We start from the raw sequence: 12049 nt of genomic DNA on the forward strand, positions 1-12049 counted from the left end.
CTTTTTAAATATATACAGGCAAAACTATTGCCTGTAATGGCATTTGCAGAATATTTCTGCATTTTATCTTATACTAACACATCCCCAGCTCAATCTTGAGAAAATCATATGTGTATTCACATTACAATCCAGGCAGGCAATGCAGAGGACCTGAGGAAACCTGTCCAAATATCCCGGCACACTTCCACTGTTCTGAGCAAATGACAGCCTCACTAAGCCTGTGTCTATCCATAAATGCAGGTGGCACAGTGCCTGCTTCAGGTGGCTGCTGAGAAGAAGAAACCCCAAACTGCATGCAAAGCACTCATGCCTGGAGTGTAGGGGGCACCCAGAGGAAGCACTAGTGACCTCCCAGGCTGGACACGCTGCAAGGACAGGTGCTGCCAGCTTCGCTGCTGTCCTGTGGGACTCCGCATCACCATCCGCATCACCAACTGATATGCTAGCAGGACTGCATGTATCTGCTGCCCAGGAAATGACAGTTTTGTGGGTTTTTTTTTTGGAGACAGTTTCACTCTTGTTACCCAGGCTGGAGTGCAATGGCGCGATCTCGGCTCACCGCAACGTCCGCCCCCTGGGTTCAGGCAATTCTCCTGCCTCAGCCTCCTGAGTAGCTGGGATTACAGGCACGCGCCACCATGCCCAGCTAATTTTTTTGTATTTTTAGTAGAGACGGGGTTTCACCATGTTGACCAGGATGGTCTCGATCTCTTGACCTCGTGATCCACCCGCCTCAGCCTCCCAAAGTGCTGGGATTACAGGCGTGAGCCACCGCGCCTGGCCCAGTTTTGTGTTTTCTGTATTAGGACTGGCTATTGGTCGAATTGTTCTACAATCTGTGTCCTACATTTTGATTTATTTGGTCTTTTTTCAGAGGACCTGCCTACCTGCTGTGAAAAAGAACAGAAAACCATGCAAAACACTCAAGTTATGGCCAGCGAGGCGAAGTCCTGCCTGAAGTCACAGATTTTGCTGAAGTCCCTTTGACTGTCATCCCAATTTCCTTCCCCAGAGACAGCCACGACTGAGACCCTGGCGAGGTGCCTCCCACCCACTATGAAATAGCTCCTCGTTCACACACGTGCCCAAGACATAGGTCTCATTTTATAGGTGTCTATTTACATGGATATTACACTTCTGGCTTCCTCCTCACGGGTTGTTCTAAAATGCCATAGGGGACTCAATCACAACACTCTTGTATTTTATTTACACATTCCCTTGCTATGGTTACTTGGCTGTATCCACATTATTTCCAACAATGCAGCAATAGACATCCTTGTGCCTGACTCCCTGTCCACTGCACAAGGTTCTCCGGGGCTGGGCTCTCAAACTGTTTCTGACACTGTCACCGTTATAATGCTATACACACATACGCACATATGGAAGAAAATCTTCACAAAACATGATTTAACCTAACATACAATGTTCTCTCATTTCTGTAGATTTTATGCCATTTCATTCTTTTTAAGCTTCTTATAACCCACTAGATTAGCTGTTTTTATTTACATAAATTTAAGGGGTGGGTGTCACACCTGTAGTCCCAGTGCTTTGGGAGACAGAGGTGGGAGGATCCCTTGAGCCCGGAAGTTCAAGACCAGCCTGGACAATGTGGTGAAACCCTATCTCTACCAAAAATACAAAAATTAGCCGGGCATAATGGTACACGTCTGTAGTCTCAGCTACTCAGGAAGCTGAGGTTGCAGTGAGCTGAGATCGTGCCACTGCATTCCAGCCTGGGCAACAGAGCAAGACCCTGTATCTAAACAAACAAACAAAAAATCTAAGATTCTGTGAGACTAAGAAGCTATCTTTGGCCGGGCATGGTGGCTCAAGCCTGTAATCTCAGCACTTTGGGAGGCCAAAGGGGATGGATCACTTGAGGTCAGGAGTTTGAGACCAGCCTGGCCAACATGGTGAAGGCTCAACTCTACTAAAACTACAAAAATTAGCCAGGCATGGAGGCACGTGCCTGTAATACCAGCTACTCCAAGGCCGAGGCCTGAGAATTGCTTGGGAGGCGGAGGTAGCAGTGAGCTGAGTGAGACTGTACCACTGCACTTGAGCCTGAGCTCGAGAGAAAGAGGCTCTGTCTCAAAAAAAAAAAAAAAAAAAAAAAAGCTGTCTTTGAGCAACTAACATAACTTCATGTGACTTAACACCTCCACGATGTAATAATTTCCTTCACTTTCTCAGAACTTAAACAAATGAACGAAATGGCTTCCGGCGATTCTATTAGCTATATTTTCTAAGAGGGGAGGGTTAGAGAAAAAGAAGGTTGCCCTACTCTTGGTTATATGTGAGATAAAGGGGCTTACCATTCCAGGCAGCCCAGGAAATCATGGCTCCCTTTTTATCTCCAAAACACCACAGCCATGGATGGCTCCACTATTTTCAACATGCTCTCCTAGGCCCTGAACTACTGCCCAACTCGGGATCTTCATTATTCCCATGGCCTTCCCTTCTGGGCAGATACTGGACTCAGACACTTCTGAAACAGGATGTCCCCAAATTCACAGGCTGTGATCACACACAAAAAAAGGCCAGGTATGGTGTCTCACATGCCTGCAATCCCAGCACTTTGAGAGGTCAAGGCAGGCAGATCACTTCAAGTCAAAAGTTTGAGACCAGCCTGGCCAACATGGTGAAACCTTGTCTCTACACCCCCATCCCCCCCGCCAAAAAAAATTAGCCAGGCATGGTGGTGTACACCTCTGATATCAGCTACTCCAGAAGCCGAGACAGGAGAACAGCAGGCAAAGACTGCAGTGAGCCAAGACTGTACCACTGCCTCCCGCCTGGGCAACAGAGCAAGACTCTGTCTAAAAAAAAAAAAAGCAGAAGTGCCTCCACCTCACCTCATGAGGTCTTACAGTGTGGTGGCACGTGCCTGTAGTCCCAGCTACTCGGGAGGCTGAGGTGGGAGGATCACTTGAGCCCAGGAGTTCTGGGCTCTAGTGCGCTATGCCGACTGGGTGTCCACACTAAGTTCGCCATCAATATGGTGACCTCCCGGGAGCGGGGGACCACCAGGTTGCCTAAGGAGGGGTGAACCGGCCCAGGCTGGAAACGGAGCAGGTCAAAACTCCCATGCTGATCAGTAGTGGGATCGTACCTGTGACTAGCCACTGCACTCCAGCCTGGGCAACATACTGAGAACCCAACTTTATAAAAATGTTTTTAAAAATCTGTTCCTACAAATAGGCAGTTTCTCTGGGACTTCCTCACAGGACCCCTGAGAGCAGACAGCCCAGCCCAGTCTCAGTAAGGGGGAAGTATTCATTTCTCTAGATTTTATAATCTTTTCATCTATGGGGAAAACAAAATGCACCCAGCAACCAACTGACAAGCTTCTCATTAGCTTTAAAACGTCTATTTCACTCTTTTTTCTTCAAAACAGTCTTGCTTTGGTACCCACACTGGAGTGCAGTGGCACAATCTCAGCCCACTACAACCTCTGCCTCCTGGGTCCAAGTGATTCTCCTGCCTCAGCCTCCCAAGTAGCTGGGACTACAGGCATGCATCACCATACCCAGCTATTTTTTTTATTTTTAGTAGAGACAGGGTTTCACCATGTTGGCCAGGCTGGTCTCAAACTCCTGACATCAAGTGATCTGCCCACCTAGGCCTCCCAAAATGCTGGGATTACAGGCATGAGCTACTGAGCTGGGCCTATTTTGCTCTTATACATTTGGTTGATGGGACTCTAAAGTGCTAACAAGCTCCATGAAAAATTTGGCAACATCTAGAAAAGTCACACTTGGCCAGGTGCAGTGGCTCATGCCTGTAACCCTAGCACTTTGGAAGGCTGGGGCAGGGCAAATCACTTGGGCTCACAAGTTCGAGACCAGCCTGGGCAACGAGCAAAACCCCATCTCTACAAAAAATACAGAATTAGCTAGGTGTGGTGGCACACGCTTGTAGTCCCAGCTGCTCAGGAGGCTGAAACGGGAGGATGGCTTGAGCCAGGGAGGCGGAGGTTGCAGTGAGCCAAGATTGTGCCGCCATACTTCAACGTGGGCAAGAGAGCCAGAGCTGGTTTCAAAAAAAAAAAAAAAAAAACCCCAAAATCAAAAACCGAAAACCAAAACAAAACAACAAAAGAAGAGTCACACTTGCATTTATCTTTACACAGCAATTCCACTTCTAGAAATGCATGCTGAAGATGCTGGCAAAAACAGAAACGACCTGTGCGTAAGATTGTGCAGTGCAGCATTATTAATGAAAGCCAAAGACTGGAAGTGACCACGTCCATGGGCAGGGACAGCATAAATCACAGCACGTCAACACAGAACACTACACAGCTGAGCAAGGAGTGAGAGCTCTGTGAGCTGATAAGAGAGATTTCCTGATGTGGGGAGGACAACAAATAAAAGAATGAAATGCCAAAAAATAAAAGAGTGAAAAATAAATAAGAGTGATTTCCATGAGTGCTCCTAGGTAACAAAGCAAAGTACACAACAGAGTATCTGAAATGCTACCTTTTGTGGAAAAGGAGAATACAAAAATACCTGTGAATTTACTAATACTTGCAAAAAGAAATACTGGAGGATTAATCGCTAATTGTTTAAAATAACTACCAATGGTGGAGGCAGAGAATAGTCTGAAGGGAACGGGGAGGTAATAAGACTTCTCTTATCACCAAGTTTTGACTCTTTTTTTTGAGACAGGGTCTCACTCTGTCGCCCAGGATGGGGTGCAGTGACGCAGTCTCAGCTCATTGCAATCTCTGCCGCCTGCGTTCAAGCGATTCTCCCACTCAATCTCCCAAGTAGCTGGGACTACAGGTGTGCATCACCACATCCAGCTAATTTTTCTGTATTTTTTTGGTAGAAATGGGGTTTCACCATGTTGGCCGGGCTGATCTCAAACTCCTGACTTCAAGTGATTTGCCTGCCTCGGCCTCCCAAAGTGCTGGGATTACAGGGGTGAGCCACCACACCCAGCCACAAAGTTTTGACTTGAAAACATAAATAGGCCTTACACATCAAAAAAGATCATTAAATCAAAAAGAAGCAAAGCAATCCCTGCAGGTACTATAAATGGACTACATTTCAAACTACATATTGAGTTGTTAATAACACCACAGAGAAGGACTTACTTTAAATGACCCTAGAACATCCTATTTTTTACTAATAAATACATCATTAATGGAGAGATGGAGCTGTTAGGAGATCTTCAAGTCCAGTCAGTATTCCGTTAATAGTCATACTGGCATTATTTTGAATATTATTTTTAAATACATAGAATAGTATCAATAAGTAATTAATAAATACTGTTAGGAACCAAGAGTTCAGTGTATGAGAAAAGATTCAAGTGTGAGAGAAGAAGTAAAATTCCCTTCATGTTCAACGAGAACTGGATTAGACCACAATTCATGAGGGCTGATCGTGTAAAGGGCTAAAGCCTCTGGTGATGCAGATACAGTACCGCTTTTGAAACTCGGGAGAATGAAGAGAACATGTGTAAAAAGTGTTATTTTTCAGCACTCACTGATGGCAGTGCATACTTGGTAAAGGGAAAAGAAAGGTACAGCTATGCAACCAACGAGACAGTGCCTATCTGCTGAGATGGTAACTCTCAAAACGGAGAGAAGGCGTCATGAGGGCCAGGGGCCACCAGGACAGCTCCGTGATGGCTGGCAGACCCCGTCTTCTAATCTGGTAGGTGCTTGAAACGTCATAATTTTAAACTGCTTTATGCTGTTTTATATATTATATTTAACAACAAAATGTTGAAGTTTGCCCGATGTCACATTTGTAATCCCAGCACTTTGGGAGGCCGAGGCGGGAGGATCACTTAAGCCTAGGAGTTCAAGACCAGCTTGGGCAACATAGGGGGACCCTGTCTCTTAAAAAAAAAATTTAAAAAAAAGCCAGGTATGCTGGTGCATGCCTGTGCTCCCAGCTACTTGGGAGGCTGAGGTGGGAGGACTGCACCTAAGCCCAGGAGGTTGAGGCTGCAGTAAGTCGTAATTGTGCCACTGCACTATAGCCTGGGCAACAGAGTAAGACCCTGTCTCTTGAAAAAACAATAATTTAAAAACTGGTATTGGAATTATCATATGAACTGTCGGTTTTTTCTTTCTTTTCAAAAATACACATATCCTAGCTGTACCGTGTAAGGCCGATAGCCTTGCTAAGAGCTGGATGAACAACACCCACCCCTCTCTATGCCTGATAACAGCTTATCAGGCACATTACTCAGCATCTGGCTCCTCCATGCGGGCTCCCCTTGCCCACTTCTGCATTCTGCCCCCAGGTCTATATTCAGCACTAGACCATGCAATCTCAGCACCAAGCTATGCATTTGAACCTCAGCACTAAACTGTGCACTCTCAGCACTAAACTATACAGCTGAACCCGCAAAAACTGAAGAAATCCCTCCAAGCCTTACCCAATGGCAGCCCACCCCATGCATCCTAGGCCAGCCCCCCTCCAACCCCCATAGAACCCCCTGCCCTGAGAAGTCAAGCGCGACTTCTCTGGCCCCTTTCCCCAGGACCACAGAACCTCGTCTGGGAGATAAATAAATTGGCATCTAATTGTTCTTACACTGGCCACAGTTTCCTCATTTTAAACTCGGCAGTAACCATTACACGCCACTTAAACAGATGAGCAATCAGTATCACTAACAGGGAAAAACTAACCTGCTCCTGTGAGCCTCCTTATGTGATAAGGCAAGGCACAGAGCCCTCTCCCGCCTCCCATGGGGCACACCTGCCAAAGACTCAGGCTTGAATCTAATCAAGCCGCTATAGCTAACTTCCAGTTACCAGAAAGCCAGCACAGGCAACAGCAGAGCCAGTTACACAACCACACCAGGAAGCAATCCGAGAATGGGGATGCTCTGTAGGATGAATGACCCAGTTTCTGCAACGAGACAGGAAGGTGGGAAAAGCGGGGAGGGAGTCCCACACAGCTCTCTATTAGGTCGCGTAAGAGACAACCAACTGTTGGTTTGCACTCTGACTTGAGCAAATCCACTGTAAAAAAGCATCTGAGACAATCATCAAAGTATTAATTACAGACTGGGTAGTAGAGGCCACATATTATGATATTTATAAAACATGAAAGTGGCATGGTAGTTATAGAAAATAAAATACGTATTTTTTGGAGATGTGGATATACAGGGATGATTTGCATATGCGTGTTCAACGTGTTGCTTTCATTACTTTTTATGTCTCAAACGTTTCTTAAGCAAAAACAAAAAGCCCGTGCAGCCCATGCCGTGAAATGGTATTACTGCTCTCTAACACCCCCACACAGTTCTACCAGCTGACAATGTGCTTTTGTTACAGGACTAACCACTTGTGTAACACTACTTCTAGGAGAAAAGCATACCAGAGGGTCTAAAAAAGTTCTTATCAATCAGTTTATTCAAAAATGCATGTATAGGTAGAGACTATTTGTACATAAAGATTTATTCTACTTAACTCCTGGAGGTACTGGTTTAGAGATTTTTAAAAGACACATTTTTCTTTAAACCAGAGGTCAGCAAACTACACCTGGGCCACATGCAGAAAATGCCTGTTTTTCTGAATAACTGTTCATGGAAAACAGCCACACACGTTCGCTAATGTACTGGGGCTCTTGCGCTAGAGCAGCAGGGCTGGGTAGTCACCACTGAGATCATGCAACCTGCACAGCCTGAAATCTTTACTACCTGGCCCTTCACAGAAAAAGGCTACAGATGATGCACATGCCACTAAATCTGCAACCAAAGAAAAACGGCGTCACTGCACTCCAGCCTGGGCGACAGAGGAAGACTCTCCAAAAAAAAACCCCAGCATTGTTCATGTATTTCTTAATTTCTTCCTTACTCAGTTAGTTCTTTTTTTTTTTTTTTGTCTGAGTCAGAGTCTTGCTCTGTTACCCAGGTTGGAGTTCAGTGGCACAATCATAGCTCACTGTGACCTTGAACTCCTGGGCTAAAGTGATTATCCTACCTCAGCTTCCTGAGAAACTGGGACTATAGGCGCATGCCACTGCACCTGACTAATTTTTAAATTTTTTCTTTTTTTGCCTCCTCTTCCTTCCGGAAGCCAAACTGCTCCTTTATTTTTTAGAGACGGGGTCTTGCTGTTTCCCAGCTGGTCTCGAACTCCTGGGCTAAAGTGATCTGCCTGCCTCAGCCTCCCAAAGGGCTGGGATTACAGGTATGAGCCACCATGCCCAGTCTGCTGGTATCTTGACAGATCTTTTTAAACTAAATTAGGAAATGACTTAGAAAAGAACCCCATTTTTGTTTCCTTGGTTAGAATACTTCTTACACTGGTCCTCGGCCTTTGCACACTCAAGCAGCGCTTCTCTTCCAACCCAGAATCCCCATGCAAAGGCCCCTGAAGGCTCCAGGCCGGCCCCTCATGCAGGCTAAGTAACATTCAAACGGCATCAAGTCAGCTCACGCTGCCAGTTCCTCTTACCCCAGCCAAAGTCAAAATGTTTTCCAATGATTTGGTCATGATGAGACGCTTCTTGGCACGAGTTACTGCAACATACAGCAAATTCCATTCATCCTCAGAAAATGACTCTAAAGAAAGGGGGAAAAAAATCAACTAAAAAGCCTGTCTTACAAAACCTTATGTCTCATATAAATGTTTACTAAACCCTACCCATTCCCCCCAGAAAACCACTCAAGATTTGTTGACTGTAAATACAAAATTTTCCTACAAATGCCAGTTCCAAAAACAAACCAAACCCCAGCAGACTAGTGGCACAAAATACTGGGTTTTATTTAGTCCTGCAACGTAAATCCTGAGAATATGTGAATTGGTTATTTGACACCCACGATGTGCCAGATGTCTGTTTACAGTCATTATGCCTGTTCTCACAACAAGCCTGTGAGACAGACAGGGAAACCAAGGCTTAGAGAGGTTAGGTCACTCCTACAAACAAGGCCATGGCTAATCAAGAGCCTGGGAGCTCGTCTCTATTTCTTTACACCGTCTCTGGATTGCCAGAGTCCCGTCTGAAAACGCCTGACACTGTCACAGGACAACAAGGAAGACACACAGGTGTGCTGTGTACTGTATGTCTGTGCTGCCCACCCACACCTCACATCTCTCATCTCACATCTCAATTCACCACACAATAGCAGGAACTCAACAAAGACCAGCAGACCCAAGGACGTGCAAAAAGCCGCTGAACTGCACACTTTGAATGGGTGGGTTGTGTAGCATGTAAATTACACGTCACCCCAAAAATTAAGTCTGTAAACATGTAACCCCAAAGGGTGAAACGGTGGCACTAGAGTAAACGTCTCCGCTTCCCTCCCTCTCTCCACTCCAATCCATCTTCTATGTTCGCCAGCATCAGGAACGCTGTGGTTTCCATTTTCAGCAGGCCAACGTGTGCTAGGCCCCAAATTTCCAATCCACAGTTAACAGACAGCTTTGTTTGTAGGGAAATTTCAAACCATTTTATTCAAAGATTTGAAACCAAAGCAATAGCACTGATGCTGAGTTCAACAACCAGCCTTGAGTACAAATTTATTACAAAGCAGACAAGGCCAGGCGTGGTATGGCTCATGCCTGTAATCCCAACACTTTGGGAGGCCAAGGCGGGTGGAAGACCTGAGGTCAGGAGTTTGAGACCAGCCTGGCCAACATGGCGAAACCCTGTCTCTACTAAAAATACAAAAATTAGCTGAGGGTGGTGGCACACACCTGTAGTCCCAGCTACTCAGGAGGCTGAGGTGAGAGAATTGCTTGAACTTGGGAGGCAGAGGTTGCAGTGAGCTGAGATCACACCACTGCACTCCAGCCTGGGTGACAGAGTGAGACTCCATCTCAAAAATAATAATAACAACAACAACAACAACAACGAAGCACACAAATGGCTGTGGTGGCTCACGCGTACAATCCCAACACTTTGGGAGGCTGAGGTAGGAGGAGGGCTTGAGCCCAGGAGTTTGAGATCAGCCTAAGCAACATAGTGAGACCCCCATCTGTACCAAAAAAAAAAAAAAAAAAACCAAATGATAAAGAATGCTTACTATCTCCTTTTGTGATTTTCTTATCTCTTTAATAAAAAGAAGAGGAATGCCTGGGTGCAGTGGCTCATATCTGTAATCCCAGCACTTTGGGAGGCCGAGGTGGGTGGATCATGAAGTCAGAATATTGAGACCATCCTGGCCAACGTGGTAAAACCCCGTCACTCCTAAAAATACACAAATGAGCCAGGCGTGGTGACGCATGCCTGTAGTGCCAGTTACCTGGGAGGCCGAGGCAGGAAGAATCACTTGAACCCAGGAGGCAGAGTCTGCAGTGAGCCAAGATTGCACCACTGCACTCCAGCCTGAGAGACAGAGTAAGACTCCATCTCAAAAAAAAAAAAAAAGAAAAGAAAAAGAAAGAAAAGGAATTAATTAAAGGGAAAAAATTGCCATGGTAAGCAGGTCAACTATGTTTTAAAGCTTTCATGAGGCTGGAGACTCAAAATCTGATGGTGAAAACCGGAGCTGAGAGCAGTGCAGGGCTCAGAGGGCTGCCGTTTACAGGGCCGCCGTAACCATCACCATCCCACACATAGCCCCCAGAGGGGTGCACCTTGGGGAAGTTTTGTTTTATTTAAAAAAAACACAGTATAAGAATCCAAAGTTTAGGACTAGGAGGTGTTTTGTGTTTTTTTTTTTTCCAGAAGTGCCCTACCAGCAGGCCACACCATCCAGCAAACACCCCAGCAGTGAAAAGGAAGCATTCTAGTCCCTACTCACTCTGACAGCACTTGGTACCTCCCGGCCCGTATCCTTACCAACTCTGAAGTGGGGAAGCTGGGCCAGGTTATGCCGGGCACAAGGCACTTTCACAAAATCATCCAAAACATGCACAGTGTCAAACTCCAGGCCTTTGGCTTTGTGCACAGTGCCCAGAATGTACTCTAGGATAAAAACACAGCACGTGTTAGACGGGGCTTCAAAGGGAAAGAAGCGAGGTGACAAAAACGTATATGCTTTATATGCTTCCCACTTGACTCTGAACTCTTAACGTTTCTTGCCTATGTGCAGTTCTGTGGGAAAAGAGGGAAAGAGGAAACAACTGTCGGGAACAGAAAGAAGAAAAAGATAAGGGGAAAAGTCGAAAATTCGTTGCAGGAGAGTTAGTACCTTTTAGAACCACATCCCAAAGGCCAGAGCAGCTCTACTCGCCCTCTGTATCTAACACATAAAGGGACAGAACCCTCAAGAGGGCTGCATGGCTTGCCCGACATTACACGTGACAGAGCTGGGACTAGCCCCTGAAGAAGAACCAGAGCCCTGCTCCGTTTCCCTTAAGCAATAAAGCCATTCTTGCTCATAGATATCTCACACAGGGTAAAAACAGCAGAAGAGGCCAGGTGCAGTGGCTCACACCGGTAATCCCAGCACTATGGGAGACCAACATGGGCAGATTACCTGAGGTCGGGAGTTCAAGACCAGCCTGGCCAACATGGCGAGACTCAATCTCTACTAAAAATACAAAAACTAGTTGGGTATGGTGGCATGTGCCTGTAGGCCCAGCTACTTGGGAGGCTGAGGGAGGAGAACTGCTTGAACCTGGGAGGCAGAGATTGCAGTGAGCCAAAACCACGCCACTACACTCCGGCCTGGGCAGCAGAGCAAGACTCTGCCTAAAAAAAAAAAAGAAACAATAGAAAACCATCTGTTCCTCCTCTTGGGGAAAGGTAAAAACCAACTGCTTCCCTTACCTGCAAAGTCCAAATCTTCTATATGGCATTTTTCTATCCTTTGCACCAGCTCTGGAATCCTGATGTTATACTTTTCAACTACTGCGATCTTGGCTTCAAGCTCCTTGTCCTCGGCAGCGGTCACATACCTCTTGAAGCCACTAAAGCCTTCTTTGTGCACCCATCTTCTGATAAATCTGTCTTTAATGACGAGGTTTTCTAGGGAGAATACACGCACAAGTTAATGTGACACAAGCTACACTCACAGATGGTGACAGGTACTGCAAGTTCCTAACCCGCCGCAGGAGAGCGACGGTCTGAAAGCGGGGAGACACAGGTTCCAGGCCTGACTGCATCACTAACTCGCTGTGTGTCCCTGGGCAAGT

General features: G+C 46.1%; 1 protein-coding gene across 12 annotated transcripts in view; it reads right to left on the reverse strand.

The window, feature by feature from the left end:
- FBH1 (F-box DNA helicase 1) overlaps positions 1 to 12049 on the reverse strand; it is a 46289-nt gene that overhangs the window by 1328 nt on the left and 32912 nt on the right. For all 12 annotated transcript variants that reach the window (XM_035306722.3, XM_008999881.5, XM_078329352.1 and 9 more), the window contains 3 exons: positions 11685 to 11882; positions 10752 to 10877; positions 8423 to 8529 (listed from right to left, as the gene is read on the reverse strand). In XM_035306722.3, the coding sequence (XP_035162613.1) occupies positions 8423 to 8529; positions 10752 to 10877; positions 11685 to 11882 (431 nt within the window). The remainder of the gene's footprint in view (positions 1 to 8422; positions 8530 to 10751; positions 10878 to 11684; positions 11883 to 12049) is intronic.

This window comes from Callithrix jacchus, chromosome 7, assembly GCF_049354715.1.
Source record: "Callithrix jacchus isolate 240 chromosome 7, calJac240_pri, whole genome shotgun sequence".
NCBI classification, from domain to species: Eukaryota; Metazoa; Chordata; class Mammalia; order Primates; family Cebidae; genus Callithrix; species Callithrix jacchus.